Consider the following 27,806-nt stretch of genomic DNA (forward strand, 5'->3'; position numbering starts at 1 on the left):
GAAGTGTATTACATATGTACATTAAGCCAGGAGTCACCACGCAAGTGCTTTTATTGGCAGTAGGGCTGAACGTACAAAAACTTCTCAGAGCTGGATGGGACAAGGCAGTCACAAGTATAGATGATACCCGGAGTGAGGAAACGGATATGACTCAAAAGAAATCCACATCATCTGGAGCATCCAGGTCACGGTATTCCACAATGGCCCGTGGGTCTCCACGGACCATCCTGTGAAATAAGAAAGAGGTAAGATGGGGTGAGATTTGAGGGTCCCTGAAAGGGAGTTTGAAGAGGGCCAAGAAAACTTAGACATCTTAGCTCAGTCTCACCTGTTTCGGGGTTTCCCAGGATAACCTCCCTGGCCTCGGAAGGCATCATAGTTCCCTCGGCCAGCACCATAGGGAGCGTGGGGGTATGGAGGCCCTCCTGTGGGGACTGCAGGGCGAACAGCACCAGCTATGAAAAAGATCGGTGCTGAGTTGAAAAACTGTAACCTCAACTACATCCTAGCTAAGTTTTCTTTCTCCCAGCCCCAGTCCAGGTCCTTTCAACTCCCTCTTACACTTACCTCCATAGCCCAAGATGGGGGGCCGGGGCTGACCATAGGGCATCAGGCCCTGGGGAGTCTGGTGTGGGTAGGGGAGTCCCGGGGTCAGACCTGGGGGGAGTACAATACGGACAGGGACGTGAATTACTGCGGGGGGGGGGGAGTGGGGGGGCAGGAGATGGACAGCTGGCTTTTTAGTAATATGGTCTGAGAGTGGGGCAGAAACTTCTTAGGATACGACAAGTTAAAGGGAAACAGGAGGGGCTTCCCTGGTGGCGCAGTGGTTAAGAATCCGCCTGCCAATGCAGGGGACACGGGTTCGAGCCCTGGTCCTGTAAGATCCCACATGCCGGGGAGCAACTAAGCCCGTGTGCCACAACTACCGAGCCTGCACTCTATAGAGCTCGCAAGCCAGAACTACTGAGCCCACGTGCCACAACTACTGAAGCCCGTGTGCGTAGAGCCCATGCTCCACAACAAAAGGAGCCACCGCAATGAATGAGAAGCCCACGCACCGCAACAAAGGGTAGCCCCAGCTCACCACAACTAGAGAAAGCCCACGCGCAGCAACGAAGACCCAACGCAGCCAAAAATAAATAAATAAATAAACCAGAAGTCTTTGAACAGTCAAGGGCGAGGGAATGGGGCAGACCCTCATGGATCGTATCTTACTCTGGGCAGGGCCAGGTGGCTGAGCTGGCTTGATCTCAGGCAGAGCTGGTCGCTTGGCATCAGTGAGAAAGTTGTTAAAAAATGCTACCTCCTTCTTCACTTCCTCAATTTTCTCTGCATGCTTGTTGAAGATATGTTTGCGTACAAACTCAGGGCCCTGGGTGAACAGAGGTGGTGAGAACTGAGTCAGCAAGGACGGTTCCCTAGCTCCCCAGACCCAACCTGCAAGGACGCTCCACCTCCCCCCCGTCTCGTCCCAATGAGCAGTTCCTCCCCAGGCTCTGAGGAGGCTTCCTGGCTGAACCCTCTCCTCCCACAGTCCTAACACGCAAATGTCTAACATCCCAGACCTTGAATTTCTTGCCACTGAGAGGGCACAGCCACTTATCCTTGCCCAGTTCCTGGGTGTTGGAGGTCACAAACTTCTCCACTTCCTGCTCAGGGTCTTTGCGACCCATCTTCTGGGCCTCTTCCTCTGAAAGAGATTCCCGCACACTCAGCAGCGGAGTCAGCTTCTCCTCAAACGTCTTCTGCCATTCTAGCACTGTGGTTTTGGAACAGACGGAGAGCAGGTTGGAGAAGGGAGCCCAGCGGTGGGGATTAGAGGAGGGGGTGGCAGAGCACTGCTACCAGAGCAGAGCTAAGGCCAGAGGCAGCTGGGAGAGAGGGAAACCAGGAGTGGGAAAGCTGGGAGCTCACCTTCTCCGTGGCTGATGCGGTTGGGCGGCATGGGCCCCCGAACGTGGATGATGCCACAGCGGTTGGGCATCTCATCCTCGTTGGGGTACTCGCACGTGTTATAATAATCCAGGGAATGCACGATGCGCAAATAAAGGAGGAGTTTGTCCAAAACCTAAGAGAAATGAGAAGCTGAGAGTTCCCCATACACTTGCCCCTTGACCGCCCCGAGCCAGGCTCCCGCACGCCCTCCCACGCCCCACACACTCTGCGCCCACCGGCACCTTGATCAGCTTCTCGTCCCGCTCCACGTTGATCTCTGCTGGGTTCCCCTCCTTAGGAGGCTCCTCAGGAGGGGCGCCCCCACTGCTCCCCAGCAGCTCCTCCTCCTCAGCACTCACTTCCTCAATCAGGTAGTCAGTGATATTCTTCAAGATGGGGTTCTGCGAGGGCAGGCTCTGGCAGGGGGAGAGGGGGAGCGGGGGAGCGGACACAACTCCTCAGGTCGCCTAGGAACCTCCTCATTTGAAAAGGCAAGGGGGGCACAAGGGAGTTCAGGGCTCCGCCGGGCTGTCACATCTGCCTCACTGTCGGTCTTAATTTCTGCACGTGTTCTGCCCTAGCCGATAAATAATCACTAATACCAATCTGTTTTGCTGGAAGCTGCCCAGGAGGAGAGGGGCAAACACGGGGGTGGGTACAAGTGGCTCAATGCTACAGATCAGGTAAGGCCAGAGGTGCCCACAGCAGATGAGGGGGAACCAGCGGCTTTTTAACAAGTTCCACGAGGAGTCACTAACCGTTGGCAGGGGAGGCGTCCCAGGCTCAGAGGCCCAGAGCTGGGTCCTGTCGTCCAGTGTATGGATCAGCTTGGCCGCCAGCTTGATGTCGTTGCGCACTATCTGCTTGTGCTGGGTGATGCCGTTGATGTTGCGGACGCGACGGGTCAGGTCTCTGTTCACACCGGGGCTCAGCTCACACTCCCGGAGCTGGAGGGAAAAGGCGGCTCGCCGACACTTGCCCGAGAGCCTCTCAAAGACTGGCCCGACCGAGCGTGCCAGCGATCAGCGCCCCCTAAGGACAGGGACCAGGGGCCTCTTGTTCACGGGAACAGTCTCCGAGCCAAACCCAGAGACAACGGCATCCAATTCACGTGAGCAGACTCAATGGAAGAAATAAGGGGCAGCTGGATGAAGCCATCACTGAACACAGGAATCGGACACTGAGGGGAGCACGGGGAGCCCCGCCCTCTCTTCCTCAACAGTCCCACTCCCAGGACTCACTCGGATATTCTGCAGGTTCCAACAGATCTCTTTAATGTTAACGCTGCGGTCAAAGGTCACCCAGCCACGACGGAAAAACCTAAACAAGAAAATGTCAGCATAATCCTGGGATGGAGGTGATGTTGGCCACCAACCTTCCCGGCACCTTTTCCCCAAGGTATCCAGGGTCACACCTCCCTCCATTCCTTACCTCCTCTCGGGCTGGGGCTCCGATAATGCCACACGCATAAAGCCGGGATATCTTTTACAAAGCTGGAAAAGCAGAGAAACAGAAGCCCCGCTTTGTGATTCAAGGATTCACTTCTTCCTCCGATCCCCATGTCCTCAGAACCCCGGGGAACTGCCTTTTCCTCTTTCCTTGGACTAGGAAGAAGCAATTAAGGGCTTAAGAATAACAGCCCTTGAACGCAAAGCACGCACCCAGGGCCAGCCTCTTTGAAGGGCGCGGGCCCCCGGGAAGGGGGCCTCCCCATCACAGAAACAGAGATGTAGGTCAGAGGCGGCGCCAGGTTATCTTCTCGCTGTCGCCCCCACCCGAAGGAATGGAGCCTGGGCGCCATCCCTGCCCCCAGTGCCGTTCTTCCCACTCACAGAAATGATCTCAGCCCGGGAGATGTTGGGTGCAATGTTGCGCATGAAGAGAGAGCAAGTCTTATGCAGCGGTCGGGGTTTACATTCCAGCCCGGGAGCGTCCTTCGGCTTCTCCCTCTCCTCCTCCTTGGGCTTCTCCTTTTCCTTGAGTGCTTCCTCTATGCAGGAGGTGGTGGGAGTTGGTGAAAATTTATTGTCGCTCGAGGAAGGGAGGATAGAGGAGCTGTCAAACCTCCCCGCACCCGTCCCTCCCAAAAGGCCACCCTCCCATCAATTTCACCAACCTCTCCCCTCCCCCTGCCACCCCGTTCAATATGAAGAGGCTGGACTAGAAGCAAAGAAAATAAAACCTACCAGCCTCGTCCTTCTCCTCCTCGGCCTGGCCACTCTCCGACTCCGACTCCGACTCGGACACACTGCCTTCGTCAAAGCTGTCATCGCCACTGTGCTTCCTATTCCGCTTCTTGCTGCTCTGTGAGAGCCGCAGCGAGGGGAGATGAGTCAGGCACCAGGACCCAGCCCCGACACTGAGCCTGTGCAAGGGAGAGCCTACCTTTTTGGCTTCTTTCTCAGAGTCTTCTTTCTTCTCTTCCTTGTCCCCATCACCCTCGGATTTCTTAGTTTTGTCATCACTAGAACTGTCGTTTTCAGCCTACAGGTAGAGACCAATCACCAGGGATGCTGGTCTCCCCGCCTTCAGCCTTTGTCAGAGGGCCCTGCCCACCCTCCACAGCTGAGCCCACAAGTTCGCCTGCCCCCACCCGAGACACAAGCCCCCAAGCAGCTCCGTTCTCCTCCCCAGGCCGCACAGGCAGCACCCAGCAGCCCCAGCACTCAGACCTGTTTGCCATCTTCTTTCTTGTCATCCTTCTCATTGGCCTTGCGTTCTCCATCCCCCAGGCCTGGTCCAACCCGGCCTTCCTCTTTCTTGCTGGGCTCCCCAGGCTTTCCTGCCTGTTCCTCCTCCTCCTCCTGCTCCAGGATGCGTAGATCATTCTCTGTACCTCCTTCCATCTTAATCACAGCTACCAACAAAGGGAGCAGAGGTCACCATCCAAGGGCCCTGGCCTTCAGCCTCTGGCTTTCTGTCCATCCATTTCCATTTTCAACCAAGACCTCGGTCACCAGACGGTCCCACCCCTCCCAATCCACGCACCTGCATCCAGCATCTTGACGATGGCATCGGCCTTGTCTATGTCCAGCAGAAGAGTATCAAACCAGCCGCTCTCCATGAGGGACAGGAACACCCTCAGTCGGTTTTGCAGGGCCCCCCGGGCCTCCTGCCGACGCTTCCCCACCTCATCTGGGTGGTACTTAGACCGAAACCTGGGAAGGAAGTGGGGAAGGAAGAGGCCAAACAGTCACTGGAGGCCAGAGCCAGGACATGGGGAGGGGCCCGGGAAAATCAGGGGAGAGCCCCCATCCTCTCACACCCACAAAAGATCATAAAAGCAGAGATGAGGGGAGAGGGGTGCACTAGAACCACCCAACCCCCCAAAAGGAACCAGAGGTTATGCTCTGAGAAGATCTAGGGAAGAGCCAGGAACTAAGAGCTCTGGATCTGGAAAGAGCATGACTACAGGGAGCCAGGGTTGGCGGCAGACTGCCCGCCCTGAGTATCTGGGAAACACAAATTTTAAAAAGTGTAGTTTACCAAAGCTTCCCAGAGGAACGCTGAGGAAATAGTAGGCCCCAAAGAACCTCCCTCTCCTTGCCAACCCCAAACTAGAGTCATTAAAAGGACTGCTCCCACCAGCTCCCTCCATCCCTTGGTGGAAGACAGGGAAACCTGAAATCACCAGAGAGGAAAAGCCAAAAAAGGCAGGATACCTTTCTCCCCCCTTGGGAAGAGAAGCAGATGGTGAAGGGACAGGGCAAGACCAAAGGGAGAGACTGAAGTGCCCTTATAACCTCAGGTACTGCCCACGGGGGTCGAGAGAGGACAGGGTGGGTGTGTAGGGTAGATCATGAAAAAGGAAACACTTAAATTAGGACCCTGGGCAGGGGGGCAGGAGTGGGCGGGGGGGAGACAGAAGAAATTAGGATATGCAAAAAAGAAAGGGGAAAGTGAGAGAAAGTCCCAGAAATCAAAAACAAAAAGGAAAACTAAAGACCAAACAGACTAGGGGGAGGAAAAAAAAAAAACAAACAGTAGAAAGGAGCGTTAGGCGAGAGCAAGAACAAGGACGGAGAAAGAATGAAAGGTTCATGAGAGAGTGAGACAAAGACACAGATTAAGAAGAAAGAGGAGACAGTGACAGAACAGAACCACAAGTTGAGCGTAAGAGGAAAGGAAAGCCGCAGGCGTCACCTCCAGGATCTTTACCTTGGCCGCTTGGTCAAACAGAGCTCAAGATTTAACTAGCCGCGCCCAGGGCCCATGCTGGCTGGTGGGCCACCGGCTGGCTCCTGGCTGGGGCGCCCGGCCCGGATGCCCCAGCCCCGCGGGAGTCCGCGGTGGCGGCCCTGACTGGCTAGCTGCCTGAGCAATCACATTCAGCTAAGCCGCTGCATTGTGCACAGCGGTGCCCTGCCTGTCTGCCTGGCCGGGGCAGCGCCGTCAGCCCAGGGGCTCATGTATGGGCTGGGTATGGTGGGGGTGGAGGTGGGTTTGCTCCGAGCTCCGTCGATGAGCGGGTGTGGTTCCCAGTTCTGGCTCTTTTCAGGGAGGAGGAGCAGAAAGAGGATGAGGAGGAGGAGGAGCAGGAAGGGGGGAAAAGATGGTTGATTAAAATTAAAACATCCACAAAAGGAAAAAAACTAAAATTCTCTTTCTGTCAAACGACACTGAGATCTTTGCTTTTCTTGTCTGGATTCACTCGTTGCTTTTGGGAGGATGCCATAGCCACACCGGGTCCCGGCGATCAGGGATGACAATGGCCCAGTATCAGCGAGTGGGAAGCAGCCTGTCTGCTGCCCCAAGGGAACAGGTGGCTCTGGCCAGCCGCCCGGAGGCGTCTCACTCACTGAGGACAGTGGGGAAGGGAGGTGGGGTGGGGGCCGTGGCGGGCGTGGAGGGGAGGAGGAGAGCCCATCAGCCAGTGCTGTGACGCCTCCCACCCCCCACCCCCAGGAAGTTCTGGGCTGGGGAGACTGGGAAGAGGACAGGGCCGCAGGCGCCAGCGGCGGGGCCAGGGGAGACATGCCAGGGAGGAGACAGCAGGAGAGGAGGGGCGCTCACCACTCCTCATCCTTGTGCGCCAGGAAGAAATCCTGCATCTGCTGCCTCCGGAAATCCAGCTTGTAGTCGTTATAGCGCTTAACGGCCTCTGTCTCGTCCACAGAGTCATCCAAAGACAGCAGAAACTCCTTGAAGCTCTTCATCACCGGCGGCGGCACACCCAAGTCGATCTCTGCTATGCTGCCCAGCCTGAGGGGGGGCCCGGTCAGGAAGTCTTGGTTGTGGGGGAAGAGTGGGGGGGATGGCGGGCCGAGGTAGCCGGCTGCCCCCTTCCTTCGCCCACCAGGGACATGGCCCCAGGCGCCAGCTGCGGCCGCCCCCCACGGGCTCAGTGTGCCTGAGCCACTTCTCCTGGCTCCAGCCGTGGTCCTCAGCAGCCCCAATCCGTCCCCCAGGCCTACCGACTCCCTTCTCCCGAGAACCCCAGAACCGCAGGTCTTTACCTGGCCTGGATAGGCAGAACATGATGCTGCATGATGTGGACGTCTGGATGGCCCCAGGGCTGAGGGGGGCCGTAAGCTGGGCCCCCACCCCCCCCAGCATAGGGCATCTCATAGCCACTGTGGTATGGGTCAGAGCTGTGCTCATCCCTGAGGGTGGGGGACACAAAAGTCAGACAGAGAAGGCCATCATGTCTCCTGAGAGCAAAGGCAGATGGGGCAGAGGGAGGGGCGCACCTGCAATGTGGTCTCTCACCCAAGGGTTTAGAGGAACCAAAAAAGATGGGTTTATGGGAACTTTGAGAAAAGGAAATGACCAAGAACGTTCTCAGCAGAAGTGAGGGAAGACAGCTGAGGCCCAGGTAGAACTGAGGCTGAGGAGAGAAGACAGAGAAACGGTGGCCATCTCACCAGTCTCGCCTCATGCGCTTCTGCGGCGGGCTGAGCTCGTGTCGGGGAGGAGAGAAGCGCTCTCGCCGATTCCTGTCATAGTCACGATATTCACCCCGACTGCGGCGCTCCCGGGCACGGTCCCACTCTCTGCAGATAAGAACAAGTAGCAGTAAATACGACACAGTTGGATACCCCAAGATCACACTCTTGGACAGGCCCTTCCCATCGTATTTGAGACATGAGACTAAAAGCCTGAAATTATAAAACTTCCCTCTAAGAGGAAAATAACTCTTGTCTACTTCCATCACTTCAGCCATTACCCACAAACTGATGGCCTGCCAACTCCTCCAGCCTGGCCTTTTTCCTGAGCTTCAGACCAACATCAACAACCCCTCCTAGACGGCCACTGTCACCTCAAAATCAACATGTCAGAATCGAGCCTATTATTTCTATCACTGTGGGGGCCCAAACTTGCTCCCCCCTCCTAGACGGCCACTGTCACCTCAAAATCAACATGTCAGAATCGAGCCTATTATTTCTATCACTGTGGGGGCCCAAACTTGCTCCCCCTCCAGCTTCCCACCCTCAGCTGCACCAACTTTATCACCAGGTATCCAGTTATCAAGTGTCACCCTCGCCACTAATTCGTTACTGGCTTGTTAATCCTCTGCCTCAAATCCTATGAAAGCTGTCCTTTTCCGTGCCATCTCCACAAACTCTGCCCTAGTCCATGTGCCCTGATCCTGGCCATTTCTCCTTTAAGTACAGCCTTGGTTTGTCTTCCCTACCTCTGGTCTCTCCCCTTCCTCCACTCCAAGGTCAAAGTGATCTTTCTCAAACACAAATCCAATCATGCCATGCCCTTGCTTAAATGCCAGTACAAAATATTATTAAAAACCTTGGTTCCGGGCTTCCCTGGTGGTGCAGTGGTTAAGAATCCACCTGCCAATGCAGGGACAGGGGTTCGAGCCCTGGTCCAGGAAGATCCCACATGCCACAGAGCAACTAAGCCCGTGCGCCACAACTACTGAGCCTGTGTTCTAGAGCCCTCGAGCCACAACTACTGAGCCCACACACCACAACTACTGAAGCCTGCGTGCCTTGAGCCCGTGCTCCACAACGAAAGAAGCCACCACAATTAGAAACATGTGCACCGCAACGAAGAGTAGCCCCCGCTCTCCACAACTAGAGAAAGCCCACACGCAGCAGCAAAGACCCAATGCAGCCAAAAATAAATTAATTATTTTTTTTAAAAAAAAACATATAGTCAAGAATCCAATTTAATAAAGTTTAAAATTCTTATTGCTTCATCAATGACATGAAGTGAAACTTTTTTAACTGTTTGGTGTCACTGCCTTGATTTGCGCTAAGGCACCAGCAGTTTTACTCATCACTGCTATAGTACCAAATGTCAATACAGTGAAAACAACAATACTATCTATCTTAATATTACTATAAAAATAGGTGTAAGCTAATAACAAATGCTGGAGAGGATGTGGAGAAAAGGGGACCCTCCTACACTGTTGGTGGGAAGGTAAGTTGGCGCAGCCACTCTGGAAAACAGTATGGAGAGTCCTCAAAAAACTAAAAATAGTTGCCATATGATGCAGCAATCCCACTACTCCTGGGCATGTATCTGGACAAAACTATAATTCAAAAAGATACATGCACTCCTATGTTCATAGCAGCACTATTCACAGTAGCCGAGACATGGAAATCACTTAAATGTCCACCGACGAATGAATAAACAAGATGTGGTAAATATATGCAATGGGATACCACTTAGCCATAAAAAAGAATGAGATAATACCATTTGTAACAACATGGATGGACCTACAGATTATCATACTAAGTCAAGTAAGTCAGAAAGAGAAAGACAAATACCATATGATATCACTTATACATGGAATCTAAACTATGACACAAATGAACTGTTATGAAACAGAAACAGACTCATAGAGAAGAGACTTGTGGTTGCCGGGGGGTGGGGAGGAATGGGGTGGGAGTCTGACTTAGCAAATGCAAACTATTATCTATAGAATGGATAAACAACAAGGTCCTACTGTATAGCACCGGGAACTATATTCAGTATTCTGTGATACACCATAATGAAAAGAATTTTTAAAAAATAATAAAAATTAAAAAGAAAATAAAAAATAGTTGTAAGCTTAGGGGCTTCCCTGGTGACACAGTGGTTAAGAATCCACCTGCCAATGCAGGTGACACGGGTTTGAGCCCTGGTCCGGTAAGATCCCACATGCTGCGGAGCAACTAAGCCCATGCTCCACAACTACTGAGCCTGCGCTCTAGAGCCCGCGAGCCGTAACTACTGAGCCCGTGAGCCACAACTACTGAAGCTCGGCACGTGGGATCTTCCTGGACCGGGGCTTGAACCCATGTCCCCTGCACTGGCAGGCGGATTCCCAACCACTGCGCCACCAGGGAAGCCCCTATCAACTGTTTCTTAACAGAAACACCTCAACTATAATTAACTCAAGCACATCCCAAAAAGCTAATCACTAGCTGAGTCAAACCTAATCAATTAACCCAACCATCACTATTCAAAGAACTCTTTCAGTTTTTAGGCACATATGCTGCTAGGGAACTTGTCTGACAACAGCTGCAGTCAAGTCAATTCTGTAATATTACTTTTTTGAATCAACATTTTTGGGGTATAACTTACAAACAATAAGACACACACACAAACACTGACTTTTCATACTTAAACTCTGCTGGACATTTCAAAAGCCAAGCCACAGCTAGCTCCTTGGCCAAGAGCAAATAGGCTGAACCACATGAAACGGTCAAGTATGAGCGATTTCATATGGTTCGCTCTAATAAAACCTTAAGGGAAATGCAACGAGACTTGAATGCAAGAGAATAAGACGGGGGACGAAATTTTAAAAAGCAGTGTCTTACCGATCATTCCAATCATCTCCTCGACGTCTTTCATCTCTTTCCCGGGAACGGTCATAGTCGCTGCGCTCTCGTCTAAACTTGTCCCGGCGCCTTCGATCATACTCATCATCACTGTCACCCATGGCTCGGAAAGAAGGGGCCTGGAGCCCGGACAGGGATAATCGGGGTGTTGAACAATGACGACAGGAGCAAAGGATTCCCGCCCCCCCTTGGAGCAGCACGCCCGCCTCCCTCCGCAAAGGCCAACCTTCCGCTGTCCCCGCCATCCTAAGCCCTCGGCCCCGGCAGCTGTAGGGATCCGACTCTCCACTCGCCCCCAGGGGCCTCCACGCCCACCTCCCCGCCCACCCGCAGGCCCCAGTCCCAGCTGCCGGCCCCAGCCCGGCTCTCCAGGCCCCTCCCCTCCCCCACCAGGGAGCGTTGGCGGCCGTTCGTCTCGCGCTCAGGCCAGCAGATTCTCCCGGTGACCTGGGCCCGCCCCTTGCCTCGGGCGCGCGACGGGGACTGCTAGTGTGAGAGGGAGACGCGGGGCTCCCAGCGACGGGGCCGAGTAGACGCGAAGAAAGTGGGACAGCAGAGGATGGGCGGTCGGCGCGCGCCGCCCGAGCTGCGCCTGCGTCACCCGCAGAACGGCGCCTCGGCTCACAAACTACAACCCACGGTGCCTGATCTGGAACCAACTCAAAGAGGCAAAGGCGGGGAGCACCGGGGGCTGATGGGAAGGGGAGGGGACCCGGAAGTCTCGCGCGCTTTCCAGGACGAGAACTGCGGGCGAGAGGAACTACGGGAGCAGAGCGGGACCAAGCGTAGCCTCGGGAGGGCGATGGAACCCTCTGGGCGTGAGGGGAAGTTTCCTCCCGCCGAGGTCGAAGGTCGCGCTTTCCCGGATGTGCCCGGGCTCTGAAACAGTTCGCGTCCAGCCGCCTTCTCCCCAACTTTGATCACGGAGCCTCCGGACCTCATCGGGGGTGGTTCCCCCCTCTCCTTGCACAGGGCACGGGTTTGGGGAGTGAGGGCGTTTAGCGGATACGGCAACCATTTTAAAGCATTTTCTACCATTTTGTGGTCCCATCAGAGAACCAGCCTTTGTTGGTGCCTCAGCACGTGCTACCTGCAAAATCCATTGTTCCTGCTCTACTTCCAGAAAGGCACCCCATCTGTAAGCAAAAGTGGCAAACCCCAACCAGTACTTTGATGAGATCGGTTATAGGTTTAGGGCCTGACCACCAAGCAAGATCTGGGTTGCCCCAGATTAAATGCACCGCCCCCCACCTTGTTCAGTGAGTTGAGTGTGAAGACTTGTTTAGAATAGTAAATGCTGCCTCCCTTGCACATGCTGCAGCCTTGCTCCCAGCGCTGAGAGGAGGGGTGTCTTTACAGAAACATTAAAAAGAGTGTACAGTGGAGTTGCAAAAAAAACTGGCCCAAGACTAAGAAGACCCTTCTGAACTTGGTTCTGCCATTTGGGAGTGGTGTAACCTGAAGAAGTCACTTTTTTTTTTTGGCCGTGCTGCTCAGCATGAGGGATCTTAGTTCCCCAACCAGGGATCACACCTGTGCCCCTGAAGTGGAAGCTGAGTCCTAACCACTGGACCACCAGGGAAGTCCCAGGAAGTCATTTCTTAGCCAAAAACGCAGGCAGTCACAACAACCGTGCTTGTGTTGTTCTGCTGTGAGAATCAGATGAGACAACAGACTTCAAAGTGTTTTACAAACTCTCGAGGGATTATTATTTCATGATTGGAGGAAGAGGAGACAGCATTTGGTGACAAAGTTATAAAGGTAGATGTCGGGGAGGGTGGATGATGGGAAGGGAGAACACAGCAGGTGCTCCTGGGGAGACTCAGCAGTCGGTGGTGACGGTGGCTGAGAGCTCCTGGATGCGCCAGGCACTGCAAGCCTTGCACAAGATGTGCCCATCCAGCGGGTAGCAGCCCTGACACTCACCCTCAGACGAGAGCAGCAGCCCACACTCCTGTTCAGAAAGAAGCAACAGCTTTCCATCAGGCCCGGACCCCTGAGTTCCTTCTCCCTCGTGCTCAGCACCCCAGACGCCAATACCCCTTTTTCCCTTGCCCAGCCCTCCTACCTCACACTTGTAACAGCCAATGTGAAAACTGCGATCCAGAGCTACGATTCGCACGGTCTCCTCCTGACCTGGCTCAGGCATGATGGCCCCACCACACACTGAGCATCTTGGGGCAAACTTCCTGGGGTGGAAGGGACCCAAGGAGGCTGTCAAGCCCCAGGGTTAGAGGGAACTAACAACAGAGCCCAGAGAAGGTGGGATGCAGGAGGGAACGGGAGAGGCCAGAGGTAGGTAGGATCTTGGATCTTAGGGAAAGAGAGTGATTTTAATGAGAAGGAGGCACGGCCAGGGGTGTGAAACAGGAGGGGCTGGTACCGGGATATGAAGGAGAGATGAGGAAGATGGGAAAGGCCAGGCCAGACAGCCTGAGACAAAAGGTGGCGACCCCGCTGACCTATGGAAGTCCTCAATGCAGTGGATCTGGCTGGTGGCATCCACAGTGAAAGGGATGCCGTCGAGGCCGCGGTGGCACACGACACAGGTGAAGCAGCCAGGGTGGTAGGCCTTCCCCATAGCCCGCAGAATCCGGTCCAGGATGGGCTGGGAGCATGTGGAGCACTTCTCCAGGGTGGCCTGTTGGGAAGGAGGGCAGGAAGGTCGGGGGCTGGGGAGACCCACGGCGGCCCTTCCAGGCATCCTGCCAGCTGCCCGTCTGTTTCTGTAGCCCCCTGCATGTGATTCAGTGAAAGGTGGCCTTGAACAGATCTGAGTGCAAGCCCTAGCACTGCAGCTTCCTGGACAAACTTTGTAACCTCTCTGAGCTTCAGTTTCCTTCGGTAGTAATAGCTGCCTCACATTCCCTTAAATCTACAATAAAAGCCTCGGGACTTCCCTGGTGGTCCAGTGGTTAAGAATCTGCCTTCCAATACCGGGGACGCGGGTTCGATCCCTGGTCGGGGAACTAAGATCCCACATGCCTTGGGGCAACTAAGCCCATGCGCCACAACTACTGAGCTCACGCACCTCAACTAAAGAGCCTGCGTGCCGCAAACTACAGAGCCCACACGCCCTGGAGCCCGAGAGCCACAACTGGAGGAGAGAAAACCTGTGCGCCACACAAAGAGCCCATGTGCCACAACTAAGACCCGACGCAGCCAAAGGAATGTTTAATTTAAAATAAAATAAAATAAATGGCTCACACGTATGAGGAAATATCGTCCTTCCTCTCCAGCAGCCAGTGTATCACTACTGCCTTCATTCATCTCCTCTTGTATATCAGTTTTAGTCCCCCTGCTTCAAGCCCTATTCCTCTCTGGGGCTCGGATATCGAGTTCCCATCTTGGACTGGAAACTGCCCCCCAGCCCCAACCACTCACCACGTAGCAGCTCTCACAATATGCCCTCCTCTCCACAGCGTAGAAATGCTGGCCCCGAAGCTGGGCCCGGCATGTAGAACACACAAAGCAGCCAACGTGAAAGACGCGGTCCAGGGCCACGACCCCGGCCCCATCCCCCACCACATCTTCTCCGCAGCCACCGCACCGGCCTGGGGACCGGGAGGGACAGGGTCAATCTGCACAGGCCGGGAAGCTGGATCCACGGGCCTTCTGACTCTCCAGCCCCACCTCCCCTTTCCCACCCCGCCCCGGGGTCAGCTCACCCACCGAAGTACTCCCCGCTGGGTGGGTGGTTCATGTCGTGCACCAGCTTCTTGGTCAGCCTCTCAAGCTCCTCCTCGGGAGGCTGGCTCAGGGGGACCTGGGAGGTGAGAATCAGGGGCTTGGCCCCACCTCTAGCTCCTGATGCTGTCACTGCTGGTGACGGGGCAATTGTACCCAGAGAGTTCATCGGAGAACACCCCAGCTCAGGGGCCAGGGGTGCCCCTGCAGGAGCCAGTGTGCAGATCTAGACCCCTTGCTCCTTTATTTCCTGACCTGTCCCTACCCCCAGAGGGTCCGGAGCTCCAGTGCCCCAGACCTCTGACAACCGGGACGTGAGACCCTGCCCACACCCCACCCGCTCAGCGTCCATTTGTCTTTGAGGACCCCAAATCCCAGTGCCTGGGGGCTCACCTGGGACCCGTACCCGCCTCCTCTTCCTCCTGCAGAGCTGGAGACCCCAGCAGCCTCTTCTTTGCCCCCGGGCCCTGGCTCGCGGTGGCTCCTATAGCCAGCCCCCCAGACTTCACCTCGGCCTGGGAGAGGAAAGTGGGGCCCCGGGAGGGGCCCAGAGGCCTGAGAGGCCCCCCGCCTGGGGGGGCCACAGCCCCTCACTGGTTGTGCCACCTTCACTTGCACAGGGAAGGCAGGGCCGGCGGGGGTGCTGGCCGTAGCATAGGAGGCTGGAGTGGGGCCCCCATAGGGGGATGCTGGGAGCGGCGGGGGAGGAACACCCCCTCCATTCGGCTTCAGGGAGCCTGAGCCTGAGCGGTAGGCAGGGGGCTGAGGGGGCTCGTAAGCCTGGGGAGAAACGCAGACCAGAAGGAGTGAGCTGGGCCCATTCTAGGACACGCATCTGTAGAACCCCCTACCCCATGTGGCACCCAGGCAAGCACTGGTTTTGACAAGGGGCCTCCCTCAAGTGTTTGACAACCTCGTGAGTCTTGGTGACCCAGCTTCGGCCACGCTGGTGTGGGCATCACTCACACAGAGGGGGAGGGCGGGTGAGAATCCAGAGGAGGGAGCAGGCTGGGGGTGGGGGGGAGGGGCAGGGGACAAGGACCGGAAGGGACAGGGGCAGGAGAGGGGAGTCACCTGCCGGTCAGGCCGCCTTGGGGCGTGACCTCGACCCCCGTCCAACTCAGCCAGCATGCTGGTCAGGGAATCTATCTCAGCATCCAGACTTCCTGGGCGCAAGCCCCCCCTGTCTGCGGGGAGCCCCTGGGGACGGAGCAAAAGCAGGGAGAAAGCAAATCACACGGTCTCCTCTCCTGCCCTAAGCCGCCCCACCCCCCAACCGCCGTGCTCACCTGCGAGCGCTGGGGTGCTCCATGACACCCCACCCAGGCCAGCCCCCGATCCTCCGGTCCCCCAGGGGCCTGGTAACACTGCTCAGATGGGAGGGGGCAAAAATTGACCCTGGGGTGGGGCTGGAGTGCTGGGTTGAGGGAAGAGAGAGCGAAGGTGGGGTTGGGGAAGGAGAGGGTGACACTTGTGGACGCCGCCGTCTTGGGTCCCTTTTCTCCCCTCCCCACGCCCCCACCCCCGCACCTGGGGTCCGCGGATGGGCCAGGAGGCGGGGAGGGCCGCGAGGGGGCAGGGGCGGCGGGGTCCAGCCGGGCTTGGGAAAGGGCGGCAGTGGCGGGCTCAGCGGGAGGCAGGAGCCACAGGACAGAGGTGAGCGCTGGTGGCCCGGTGGCCTCCTCGGCCGCACTGGGCTGCCTTACCTGCTCCGTGGGCCGCCGGCGGCCCCGAGACGCCTCGGGGGAGCCCTCTCCCCTGAGGGGCTCTGGCAGGCTCCGGCTGCTTCGGGGGGAGCCAGGTGGGCCCGGACATGGCCTGAAAAAGGGGACTCCAGACAGCGGTCAGGGCCCCACGGAGCCCCGGGCCTCTGACTTTGATCCCTTCTTTAGTCCCACACCTCGCTTGGGACTCCAGGAAAGAAACTTTTTCTGGCTTTTTTTTTTCCCCTTCCTCCCTAATTTTGGGGACGGCCACGCCCCCGGTGACGTCACCGCATTCCTGGGGGAGGGTCACGTGGCCCCCTAGGCCCTAAACTGCCGTCCCTCCCCGAGTCGGGCCCCCTCCTGCGAGCAGGGAGGGCTTTCCTCGGGAGCCTGAGTCTGGGGGCTGCGGGCAGCCTCCGTCTCCACCCGCTTCCCCCAGGCCCGGAGCCCCGGGTCGGGTCCCGCACGCGGCCCCCTCGCCGCTGGGACGCTCCAGCGCCCCTCTTTCCCCATCCCCCATACAGATTTCTCCCTCTTTCCGTCCCAGCTACCCGCCCCCCTCCAGAAACGCCCGGCCAACGCGTAGTGTTTTGATCTTTTATTCACGTTCAGCAGTTAGAAAAATAAAACAGAACAAAAACATCAAAACCCCAGGGGTCGGGGAGTCTGTTGGGCGAGGTGGGGAGACTGAGGTAGCCTAGAGTCACAAGCGGAGACCCAGCCCCCGTCAAGGCACGGGTGAAGGGAGGGAGGCCAGCGGGGGAGGGAGGCCTCCCCCGTGGTGGCGGGGACAGCTGCCCTGCACCGGGGCCCCTCTCCCAGAGACCGAGAGATGCCAGAGACCAGGATCCCCTAATACCTCCACCAGGGTCCGAGTCCCATGTGCCAGGCGGGTGGAAGGCTGCCCTTCCCCTCCTCACCCCGTAATCAAGGTGGGCCACCCGATTACGATTAGCTGGACACTCTCCACTTGGAATGGGCATCAGAGATCAGTGCAAGTGACAGGGGTGACGCCATGAATTAGCAGCGTGGGGCCCAGGTCGTGGCTCAGAACTTCCAGCAGCGCCAGGTAGCGAGGGTAGCGAGCAGGGTCAGCAGGTGGCCGAGGCAGGTACAGGAAGGTCAGGGCGGTGGCGGGCCCCTCCTCGCCTTCCCCACCCTCAGGGCCACCAGGCCCCCCTCCTCCGCCGCGCCCCTGCTGGGCCCGAACCAGGGCGTTGGCGCTGCGTGCCAGGGCCTCTGCCTCGGCGTCTCCCCGCCTGCCGTTCACGAAGTCCCCTTCTTCCTCCTCCTCCTCCGGCTCCTGGGACGACGCAGACCCCTCGCCCCACACCACCTCCTGCACCTGGGCCCGGATCCTCAGCTGGCTCAGCAGTGCCCGCAGCCGCCCCTCGGCTGCCCCTGGCGCCTCGCGAGGCCCCAGGCACAAGAAGATCCGCAGGCGGGCACTGTGCCAAGCAGGCACCATGCCCAAGATGGTTGCCATCTGCAGCAGAAAGAGGCCGCAGACATCCACGTAGCCGGGCCCGCCCCGGGGCCGCAGCAGGTTGAGGGGCCACACGTCCACGTGATGCAGCTGAGAGGTGCCCCCAGATCCCCGGCTTAGGCGCTCGGGGGGCAGGGCTCCACAGGCCCGGGCCAGAACCACATTCTTGTTCATCTTCAGGGCGTCTGCCACTGTGGCCACGTAGTCCTGGGGACTGAGAGCCCGGGGGCTTCCTGGAGCCCGGGGTGGAGGGAACAGGGTGGTCAGAGCCGGGGACCCGCCCTCCTGGGTGCCATCCGCAGGCTCAGAGAAAGCTGGGTCCGTCAGGAAGTGGTCCTGGGGTGCGGCATCGTCGTAGAAACCCAGGACCAGCGTGTTGGGCTTCATGCCACCTGGGGTAGGCAGGAAGGAACCCACAGGAGTCAGACTCACGGCTGAGTTCACACTATGCTAATAGGTGCCCACTCCCACCCGCTGACAGCAACGTGTGTCAGCCATCAGGTATGACGTGTGCATTGTGCTTGGCCTCTTAAGGCAACATTATGCACATCTGCATAATGACTTTTAGTTTTCCCAAACACTTTCACATGCACTTATTTGATTTACCTCCATGACTAATCTCCCCCATTTAAATAGGCAAAGTCCGCCTTAGGATTCTTGTAACTAAGAAGCACTTCCGTTCCGGGGCAGTAGGATGTATTCACTCTGGGCTTCAACACCTTTTTCATGATGGGAGATCCAAGTCTGACTCCACTGGCAGATGGGACCCCCTGATTGGTCAAGCTCATGGCCTCAATCCCCAGGGAAAGAGCGCTCAGACCCTGCTAGGGGAGGATGAGAACTCAGGGCTGGGGCTGCACAATCCGTTTCTGTGACTGCAAAGCCCTAACGACAGCGTGTCCAAAGCACTGTCCCCTGTGAGCCACCATCTGCACGCTGACTGGAGCCCCGATCCTGTCGAAAGCACTTTGTGTTTTAACTCATCTGATCCTTGAAGCAACAGTATGAGGTAGGGACTGTTACTCACCCCCTTTTACAGATAAGGAACCTGAGACCCAGAGAGGTGAAGTCGCTTGCCCAAAGGCTCATGGCTGACAGACACTGGGGTCAGCAAGTGGACACGATGTACCCAGCACCGGAGCCCATTCTCTGAGCCACTAAGCTGGTGGTACACCAACCACAAAGCCCCCAGTCCCTGCTGACAGCTCCTGGGTTTAGTATCTGAATAACGAATATGGAATCAGATAATTTCCCCTGTACCAGGGCTGAGTTTACAGGAAGACTCAGACCTCCTCTAAGACCCCTTCTCATGGGACAAAAGGTGTACTCAAAAACCTGCCAGTAAATCAAATTCTCCATGCTGGGGGATTGACCACTTAAAGGAAACCTTTTCCTTTTCATTTGAATCATTTTCTGCAGGATGAATTGCGTGAAAGGAGTGCTCTCCTGGTCCAGAGACCAAGGGCCTCTCCCCAACAAAAGGTGGGGCTGAGGAGAGACAAGCCCTCCGATGCTCCAGGTTCTAGCTAACAATGCTTGATGACACCCCCAAAACACCTTGGCAGGTGGGAACTCCAGCTGATCTTGCAAATGAAAGTAGTCACACCCCCTCCTGAGCATTTTCCAGGGTTCTGATTGACACGGACCAGGGCAATGTCCAACACTTGAACTTTAGCCAGATTGTAAGTGGAGCAGGAAGCTATGCGCTCAGAGAGGGCATAGCCGCCAGTCCTGGGGTTGAGAAAGATGGAGGCGCTGAGCGGGGATTTGGAGGAAGCTGGGGAGCTGGGCTGGAGGCCTTGGCACGAAGACACAGTCACGGAGCTGGGACTGTTCCACTCCATGCGACAGCATCAGACCCACACACCCCCGGCGCCCTTTGTAGTCTCTGGGGGCCACGTTACACGGCTCGCTACTTCTCCGCTCCTCTCAAGGCCCAGCTGAGATACCATCTCACCACAAAACCTTTCCCGGCCACATTGGTGATACTGGTCTTCCTCTCTCTGAACTCTGGTGGTTAGAAAGCATCTATCCTAGATTTGACGGGGCAGCCCCCCCTCAAATAGTTCTTCCACTGCCCCCTGAAAGACAACCTGTTCTTCAGAGCCTGTGCCCCAAGCATGGGTCAGAAAGAAAACAAACAAACGGTGTTGCTCCATCTCTAGTCCTTAAGGCATCACCTCGGAGACCTCATCACACAGTCTTTTATCTTTGAGAAGCAAGTCCTGTCTGCACTAGACTGTGGGTTCCTTTCGGAGTTTGCAATCTGTGGTTGACTCTCTGGGGGAGGGGAGCAGAGATGGAGAGGGGCCACGGAGTGGGGGGCTGAGGGCACCCGGAGAGGAAAAGCTCACCAAGACCCGAGATCCGCAGCAGGTGCTGAGCGCCCTGGCGCACGGAGGGCGAGAGGGTGAGGTCCACGAAGGCCTTCACTTGGGCCCGGTCCACCAGGCTCAGCCACGCCCCGTACTGCGGCTGCACGGGGTCCGAGGGCAGCGAGTCTGCGGAGGAGGCAGGCAGCCCATGTGGGCCAGATTCACATACTCTCTCCTAGAGTCCAAGTCCACGTGGGCAGAAAAGAAAGGTCTGGGCAGGGGTATGGCTGGTAGGGAGGCTCATCTGGGAAGAAGCACGAGGCCTCTGGGGCACAAAGAAACACAAAGAGCTTCTGGGAACGGGAGGGAGGGAGAGAGAGGTCGGGGTGGAGGGGTGAGTGGCGGGCAACTGACCGAGGTCTCCCAGGGTGACATGGCCCAGCACATAGAGGCCCCCTTTCTTGAGCTGGTTGGCCAACCGCAGCAGAGGCAGCGCGCCCCGGGGGTTCCCCACCAGCAGGAGCAGCTGCGGCCGCCAGAACTTCACGTGGTCCTTCCGGACGTCCAGCCGGAGCAGGTACTTCCGCACCTGGGGACCAGGTGAGGTGACAGGAGGAAGGGCTCCTCCGGGGCGCAGCCCCCATTCACCACCTGGGCCGGAACCAGCGGCAGCAGCCCTGGGAAGAGGAGGCCTCCTCCTCCGGGTGTGGGCGTTCCCGTCCCACCCCCGCCCCGCCCCGCCCCCTCCCCCAGCTCCTCCCACCTGATGGAAAAGCAGGGCCTGGCTGACGTAACCCCAGCTGCTGGGGCCTCCTCGAGCAGTGAGCAGGGCAGAAAGCAGGCCCATGAGAAGCAGGGAGCCGCCAGCGGCCCCGGGGCTGATGAGAAACATCATGAGCAGGCAGGAGGCCACCCCCAGCAAGCAGGTGTGCCACGAGAAGAGGTTGAAGGTGGGGCTGGGGGCCGACAGAGAAGGAAGGAGGCTCAGGGCCGCCCCAACAGCGAGCCGCTCCACTCCGTCCCCAGCCTCTCCCCGCTTGGTCCCAGGCCTTCCCATTCCTCCCTGTCTTTCTCTGAGGACACAGGCATCGCCTTCGCTCACCGGAAGTTGGGGGCCGAGGCCCACTCGAGGCTCAGGCAGGACAGGTCCACGGCAGCATAGGCCACCAAGTAGAAGACAGTGACCACAGCGGCCAGCGTGTTCAGCGTCCCAGCCAGGAGCACCAGCTGGACAAGGACCAAGAGGCTGGGCGTCCATCCGCGCGCCCCGCCCCCCCGTCAAGCGCCAACACAGCCCGCCTTTCCAGGCACGCCTCCCAGTGCGCGGCTGACCCTCCCTGGTCCCGCGAGTGTAACCGGGGTGGGGGTGCTCACGGTGAGGGTGAGGGCCACTTGAAGAGGACAGCTTACCTGCACTAGGCCCCAAGAATACAGCACGGCTCCCCAGGGGTTCCCCCCTTGGGATACAACCTTAGCTGGCGCCAGGATCGCTCCTGTGCAAACGGAAACGCAGCGGATACATCAGCCTGGGCCAAGGTGGGGACCGAGACAGACACGGGAGGGTGCGCTCAGAGCCGGGCACGAGGCAGGGGCCAGCGCACCGAAGAGGTTGTCCTGGGCCAGGGCGTGGAGGATGCGGGAGGCGCCGATGAGGGAGCTCATGGAGGCTGAGAGCGATGTGGCATAGATACCGGTCAGCACCAGGGGGGGCCACAGGCTGATGGCTTGGAAGAACCCATAGTCCTCCTGCAGCAGGATCCTACAGGGAAGGAAAGGAGGATGCAGATAATAAATGTGCACCCATCCTAGGGGCCTGGTGAGAACGGTTCTCACGACACTGGCCGAGGTTAAGCGCTGGGTATTCCGAACTGACCCCAGCCCTGATCTCAGGGACCGTATTAATAGGTCAAGCGTGCCCAGGGGTCAGACTTGGCATTCACTGGTTGTCGTCGGGCTGCTTTGGATTTAATCACAGGGTGCACATTCCCAACAGTACGTGCACAGGAAGCCAAATATTTATGGAAATACAAATTGACTAGAAAGCGGTTCCCCACCCCACCCCCAAACCGAGTACTTACAATAGTACCAGGCACAAAGCAAATGCTGGCTTCGGGTTGGCTGTTACCATGTAGCCAGCCCTCCGCATCCAGGGCAGCAGCTCTAACTCTCTCCCAGTGGGAGGAACAGTCCCCATTTTCTCCACACCCCCCCAACAGCTTGGGTACCTGCGCCCCCCCCCCCCGCCCCGGCCCGTGCTTCCCTTGGTGATCCGGGTGTGACAACACCTCCACTCCACCCGCTCAAGGACCAGGCTCACCCCCACCCAGGCACCTGTCACAGGTGAAGCTGGAGAGGAAGAAAAGCAGGATGTAGATGAAGAAAGTATAGGCGACGGCAACAATCGTGCCCAGAGGAATGGCCCGGCTGGGATCCTGAAGCTCCCCTGGAGGGCGGGAAGCAGAGGGAGGGCGGTCAACCCTCCACCACGCCCTGTATCCCTGAAGCCTCAGTGCCCTGTAGGGGCACAGGTGGCAAGGCGGCCCCCCTCCCCCAAGGACTCTCACCTGACATGTTGGCCCCAGCCATGATGCCCGTGCAGCCGTTAAAAAGGACGGCAAAGACGCTAGCAAAGGTCATCGTGGCCCCTGTGGTGTAGTCCTTGGCGTAGCCAGCTGAGGAGAGGGAATCAGCACCCGTCCTAGCGATCCGGGCGTTCTGGCCCTGCTACCCTCTCCTCACGCTCTCAATCTCCCCCCACTGCCTGCCCACGGCCCTCACCAGCTCACCAAGGCGCCAGCCCTGACCCGCCTCTGGCCCTGGCTCAGCTGACCTCATCGCCTCCGGTCCTCCCTCCAGGCCTTCATCCACGCTCTTTCCTAAGACGCCTTCCCTCCACCTCCTACCTGAATTTCCCAACCCCGCTCGCGCCACCTCTAGCTCCACCGGCTCGCGCCCTCCCCGGCCCAAACCCAGGTCTCCCTCCTCTGGACTCCTCTGTTCTTCTCGTCTACTTGAATCACACTCTGTCCTATTATGCAATTTGTCTCCTGAATGTGCATCTTATCTCTCCAGCTAAACAAGTTCCTCTGAGGTAGGGACTGTCTTGTGGTCACTCTCGTGCCCAGCTGGGTCAAACAGACAGCGGCCAATACACGCCCAACAGATCTTAATCAACCTGTACTGTTCCAGGTCCAGACCTCCTGTCCCAGATTTTCTCTGACATCTCTTCTCATCCAGGGATTCCAAGCCCCGCCCCGCCCCGCCCCACACACACACGCCCGCCCCTCGCCCCGGAGAACCGCAGGGCTCCTGCACCCAGCTCACCGCCCAAATTGGCCTTCAGGGTGCTGCTGTTGAAGCCGGTGAAGTGGGCAACCTGGGGCGGCAGGGAGGAGCCGTTGGGGCCAGGCCTAGGGGTCAAAGGGATGTCCCTGGGCCTCACAGCCACAAAGCTGACCAGCACAGAGGCCAGGGAACCTGAGACCAGCAGGAAGGTGAGGAAGGAGGCACGGGCGTAGAGGCCGGCCCCCAGGGTGCAGACCCCGCCCACAAGGCCCAGCAGCAAGGAGCCATAGAGCAGGTTCCAGCCGTAGCCCTGGGGTAGGACGCGGAGCCCGCTGGACCCTGTGGCATCTGTAGAGAGGAAGGAACGGAGTTAGAAAGCCACACCCCCAAGGAGGGACCCCAACCATGATTCAAAGCAGGAAGAGACCCCATCTTTGGCCCACCTGTCCTCAGAGAGGCCATCTTTCCCACTCCCCCCCCACAGCTGTACCCCAGCATCCTAGCCCTGCCTGGTGGGTACCGCCAATCTTGCTCTGTCAATTTTAGGAGTGTTAATCTGGCCTCCCTGACTAGACGGGAAGCTCCTCACGGGCCAGGACATTCTCTCCGATGTCTGGATGTCTGCACGAGGCTGGGCACACAGCAGGAGCTCAAGGAAGTTGAGCTAAAGGACTGCTATGCATCTCTCCTGGAGAGGGCTTCTCTCCCTGCCATGATCCCAGAGTCCCAGACCCGGCAAATCCTCAGAGCTGCCCAGACCAGGGTGGGGGGCACAAACCAGCCCCGAAGACATCCAGCATGGCTTCCACCAGCCCCAGCAGGGAGACAGCACAGCCACAGACGTTAGCCAGGTAGAACATGAGGCCAATGCTGCCCCCGACCTCAGGCCCCAGGGTTCGACTGATAAGGACTGAAAGTGGAAGCAGGGGGTGAGCGTTAAGGGAAAAGAAACTGAACTGGAGCGTGAGGAAAGGCCCGGGCACAAAGCACCATGCAGCTGGCCCTCCAGGCCTCATCTCCCTGAACACACGGGACTGTTCCCAGAGGCAGTGTGTCCCACCGCAGCTACTCCCAAGCCACGTGGCTTTGCCCAAGTCACTAATGCTCTTGAATTTCCTCGTCCATAAGATGAATACTACCTACCTGACAGGATTGTCAATTAGAAACAAAATGGCAGCCGGGAAGACCCCTGGTGAACTGGAAAGTGGCACTAACGTGTCAGGTCGCGTTTGTCACCTTCCCCATACCAACCTGTCTGCTGTCCTACCCTCCCCCCCAGGGGATGCAGGGAGGGGTCCTCTCCTCCCCCCTATAAGACAGAAGAGCCCAGACCCCTGTCCACCGACGTTGGAGGATACAGTAGGCTCCGCCCCCCCGCACAGCTCCATTGGTAGCGATGGCACAGACGGAGAGGACGGTGAGTGCCAGGATGAAGTAGGCAACCAGGAGCATGGCCAAAGCCTGCAGCAGCCCAGCATGGCCCACGACGAACCCTGGGACAGGAGTGGCGAAGCAGGTGAGATGGCGGCTCAGCCACCGCACCCCCCAGCCCACCCCAAGCCCTTCACCCACCCACTTCTCCCAGGGCCCTTCGCAACCTCATCCCAGTCCCACCCCCCTGCACCCCCGAGTAAACCCCTGCCACTCACCAATCCTCAAGAAGACAACTATACTGAACATAGACAGGACCGTGGGTACCACCACACCCAGGAAGGTGGAGAGCTTCCGGGCAGACGCCCCTCCAGGACCCCCGGCTCCATTGGCAGGGAAGGAAACCCCCTCCTCCCCCAGGAGCCGGTAGGCCAGCAGAGGAGAGTTCTCATTAGCCATGGTCGACAGCGGGCAGAGGAAGCCGCCAATGGGTTATGAAGCCTGCAAAGAGTTTGCTGAGTGGAAGGCAGCTCCGTGAAGCCCCCCCACAAAACACCTCTAACCAAACACCCAGAAGCTTCCCCCAAAAGGAAACACATACACAGACACACTCACGTTCACCAACAACTCAAAGAGTTAGTGGAGGGCAGACTGGTCCCCGCCACTGCCCCAACAATGGCAGACTCTTAAGCCTCAGCAGTGGGTACCAGGGCCCCTCCAAGCTCCTGAGGCCACCCCTTCCCCCGTATCCCTGAGACTAGGGATGGCAGTGGCTCTGGAAAGGTGCAAAGATCCTCCGCCTTCTTAACTAGCAGCACAAGAGGAAGCAGATCCCCCAAAAGGGAAGTGAGTGATGGGCAGGAGGCCCTCCTCACCCTCTCCTCCGGAGTCCGGAGCCGCCCCCCAAGATGCTCCATGCAATCACCTCATCCCCGGGCGATAAGAAACTTCCGAATCTTCCAAAGCCCCAACCTCCATCAACTCTCCCTCAACCCATCTCAAACAGCCTCCTCTTCCCTTAATCTCACCAGATTCCTCCCACCCACACAGGCCAGACTCTACCGCCCCAACAACTCCTCGACGACCAAAACAAAAACACCGTCCGGCGACCCAAGGTGGTCCTCCTCCCACACCGGTTCCTGCCCACTTTCTCCCGGGGCGGGTTGCAGGCGGCCGAGATTCGCTCCTCCCCGGCCAGGCACACCCTCACCGCCCGGGTGTGGCAGGGCGTTCACTTACCCACCGGAGGACGCAGCCGCTCGGGGGTGATCCCCGAGAGCCGGAGAGTCGGCTACTGGCGGAGGGGGCGCCGGTGCCGGAAAAGACAGCTGTGGCTACCGGGATGCCAGGCCCGGAGCCTGACCCGCCCCCAGCACACACGCGCCTCATTGGTCCCCGGGCCCGGCCCCGCCCCGTGGGCGAGCCCGGGGAAGCCCCGCCCCTCCCGGCTCCCACTGCCTGCGCAGCTCCCGCCCCACGTGCGACCTGGGTGCTGCCCGGGGTCGCCACTCAGACATGCGTCTCCGGCAGGGCCACGGCTCTCACTGCGCCTATCACCCTGGTGCAAGCAGGCGACCGCCGCGCGGGCGGTACCCCACTCGGAGCTCGGAGGCGCCCGGAGGAGACACTGCTGAAAGGGGCGTGTCGTGACGGCGGAAGGCCTCCGGCAGGTGGGCGGGACCACAACACCTGGCCCAGGTGCACCACCCGGAACGCGGGGCCCTGTCTGCCCACGCCTTCCGGGGTCCTACTCCTCCAGCCTCTCGGATCCTTGCAAAGCCCACCAGGTCCTGGCCTCAGCCCTGGCCCCTGCGGCGCCCTCCTCTCGCTCCTTGTCCAGCCCACTGGCTGCTCTCCTCTCTTCCGCCACCAGAGGGAGCCATTGGCCGCCGATCCGGGCGAGCCCTGGAGGCGCAAGCCGCCTCAGTCGGACTGGTCCCCCGCCCGCTTTCGTGCCTCCCCGCAAGGTTGTCCCCTCCAGACTTTTGAACCTCTGAGAGTTAGGACCCACCCCTCACTCTTTACAGGCGCCATCAACATCGGCACCACCTGGCAACGTTTCCTCATCTGTAAAATGGGGATTAACTAGGCCCGGTTAAGGTTGCCGTGAGTGTTCAATAAACTAATAGGCACTTGAGAACAATACCGAAATGTTCAACAACTAATTTGCATACGGTACTATATGAAATATGCATAACCACTTTGTGAGGTAGATCCCGCTATGATTTCCATTTTTCACATTAGCAAGTTGAAGCTTGGAGAACTTCAGTAATAATTTCCTAACTTTATAGAGTCCTTCATGGTTACACTGTCATTTGAGCCTCAGGAAATGAACACCGCTTTTCCTGCCACTGGCCTTTGGCTGTAAATTATCTGCAACCTTTCCCTAGGAGAGGAAGGGGCTCAAAGCAGCACAAATGTGGCTTTACCAGGGAGAGGTCTCATGAGCAGTTAAACTGTGGCATTTTCAGTGGTCACCTCTGCTACCCACAACACGGAGCTTGGCTCCTGGGTCTCTCCAACATCCCTCCTGTCACAATTTTTGGTGATTTCAACATCCACATGGATGAGACTTCCAACACCCTGGTCTGGCAGGTGCTTAAACTCCACTTCTGCATAGATCTCACCCTCCATCCCACCCAATGGTGATGCCTAGACTTTGTCATTACCAGTAATGTACCCTTTCCTCTTTTCATTCACCACTTCTAGTTATGCCTGTTGAGGACAAAAAATAATCGGACACTTGCTAAAACAGTAAAGAAGACCTTACTCAGAGCTATTGCAATAGGTGTCAAGACTCACAATAGGGGAGAGAAAACGGGCTCAACTCCAAATACAGCAAAAACAGCTGGGGATTTAGAGCCAACAAGCAGAATGAGGGGGTCAGTGAATGGGAAGTTACTAGGGGCAAGCACCGAGCATTGGGGGATTCTAGCTAAAGGGACCTAACAGGGTCCTTGCTGAAGGCAGGCCAGGGTGATCAGATATGAAGGGTGGGTGGGTTCTCTCGCAATTGAGCTAGGAAGGCCCAGCAAGGATGGGGGCTAAGGTCGAGGCCTAGTCCAGAAGAAGGTTCAGAGGAAACTGACTGAAGTTTGGTCAAGGGGCGGGTCTTTGTCATGCACTGACCCGAACACTCCTGCACCTCACCAGAGCCTCAACCCATTGATCCTGCCCTCTGCCCACTGCCCCCCACTCACTTCCCTTCTTACCCAGCTTAAAGTTCACAGTC

At 57.7% G+C, this 27,806-nt stretch overlaps 3 protein-coding genes across 5 annotated transcripts; all 3 read right to left on the reverse strand.

The window, feature by feature from the left end:
* Positions 1-33: 33 nt before the first annotated feature.
* SRRT (serrate, RNA effector molecule) lies at positions 34-11,395 on the reverse strand. 3 transcript variants are annotated; one of them, XM_059038691.2, is made up of 20 exons: positions 11,189-11,395; positions 10,704-10,843; positions 7,803-7,931; positions 7,395-7,541; positions 6,952-7,140; positions 4,927-5,096; positions 4,611-4,795; positions 4,324-4,422; positions 4,125-4,242; positions 3,771-3,928; positions 3,370-3,431; positions 3,180-3,258; positions 2,697-2,885; positions 2,181-2,354; positions 1,918-2,071; positions 1,569-1,762; positions 1,219-1,375; positions 568-657; positions 329-455; positions 34-227 (listed from the first exon to the last, which is right to left on the reverse strand). In XM_059038691.2, the coding sequence occupies exons 2-20, from the start codon at positions 10,823-10,825 to the stop codon at positions 152-154; spliced, it is 2,619 nt and encodes an 872-aa protein (XP_058894674.1). In that variant the 5' UTR covers positions 10,826-10,843; positions 11,189-11,395; the 3' UTR covers positions 34-151. The 3 variants fall into 3 exon arrangements, with proteins under 3 accessions (XP_058894674.1, XP_066867996.1, XP_066867997.1); XM_067011895.1 differs by having other exon boundaries at positions 568-669; XM_067011896.1 differs by having other exon boundaries at positions 11,115-11,395.
* Positions 11,396-12,407: 1,012 nt separating this feature from the next.
* TRIP6 (thyroid hormone receptor interactor 6) lies at positions 12,408-16,370 on the reverse strand. The gene is made up of 9 exons (XM_059038701.2): positions 16,118-16,370; positions 15,701-15,828; positions 15,486-15,611; positions 14,805-15,191; positions 14,397-14,490; positions 14,109-14,278; positions 13,187-13,365; positions 12,793-12,913; positions 12,408-12,678 (listed from the first exon to the last, which is right to left on the reverse strand). Exons 1-9 carry the CDS (start codon positions 16,224-16,226, stop codon positions 12,547-12,549), a joined length of 1,446 nt encoding a protein of 481 aa, XP_058894684.1. The 5' UTR covers positions 16,227-16,370; the 3' UTR covers positions 12,408-12,546.
* A 330-nt stretch (positions 16,371-16,700) lies between these two features.
* Positions 16,701-25,913, reverse strand: SLC12A9 (solute carrier family 12 member 9). The gene is made up of 14 exons (XM_059038686.2): positions 25,814-25,913; positions 24,853-25,075; positions 24,562-24,696; positions 23,982-24,113; positions 23,243-23,551; positions 22,483-22,590; positions 22,250-22,361; positions 21,520-21,677; positions 21,329-21,411; positions 21,021-21,145; positions 20,682-20,874; positions 20,333-20,507; positions 19,958-20,104; positions 16,701-17,995 (listed from the first exon to the last, which is right to left on the reverse strand). The coding sequence occupies exons 2-14, from the start codon at positions 25,031-25,033 to the stop codon at positions 17,100-17,102; spliced, it is 2,754 nt and encodes a 917-aa protein (XP_058894669.1). The 5' UTR covers positions 25,034-25,075; positions 25,814-25,913; the 3' UTR covers positions 16,701-17,099.
* Between the last annotated feature and the right edge of the window lie 1,893 nt (positions 25,914-27,806).

This window comes from Kogia breviceps, chromosome 14 (genome assembly GCF_026419965.1).
Source record: "Kogia breviceps isolate mKogBre1 chromosome 14, mKogBre1 haplotype 1, whole genome shotgun sequence".
In the NCBI taxonomy this organism is placed as follows: domain Eukaryota; kingdom Metazoa; phylum Chordata; class Mammalia; order Artiodactyla; family Physeteridae; genus Kogia; species Kogia breviceps.

Coding starts and splice junctions, on each gene's coding strand:
- TRIP6 (XM_059038701.2), bottom strand. CDS start 16,226: ATGTCCGGGCCCACCTGGCTCCCCCCGAAGCAGCCGGAGCCTGCCAGA. Junction 15,192..15,485: donor CAAGGCGGCCTGACCGGCAG/GTGACTCCCCTC, acceptor GTTTCTCCCCAG/GCTTACGAGCCCCCTCAGCC. Junction 12,679..12,792: donor TTGGCTGTTACAAGTGTGAG/GTAGGAGGGCTG, acceptor CTTTCTGAACAG/GAGTGTGGGCTGCTGCTCTC.
- SRRT (XM_067011895.1), bottom strand. CDS start 10,825: ATGGGTGACAGTGATGATGAGTATGATCGAAGGCGCCGGGACAAGTTT. Junction 2,886..3,179: donor GGAACCTGCAGAATATCCGA/GTGAGTCCTGGG, acceptor TTTTCCCTCCAG/CTCCGGGAGTGTGAGCTGAG. Junction 2,072..2,180: donor GGGACGAGAAGCTGATCAAG/GTGCCGGTGGGC, acceptor CATTTCTCTTAG/GTTTTGGACAAACTCCTCCT.
- SLC12A9 (XM_059038686.2), bottom strand. CDS start 25,033: ATGGCTAATGAGAACTCTCCTCTGCTGGCCTACCGGCTCCTGGGGGAG. Junction 24,697..24,852: donor AGTTGTCTTCTTGAGGATTG/GTGAGTGGCAGG, acceptor CTCCTGTCCCAG/GGTTCGTCGTGGGCCATGCT. Junction 23,552..23,981: donor GCTGGATGTCTTCGGGGCTG/GTTTGTGCCCCC, acceptor TCCTCTCTACAG/ATGCCACAGGGTCCAGCGGG.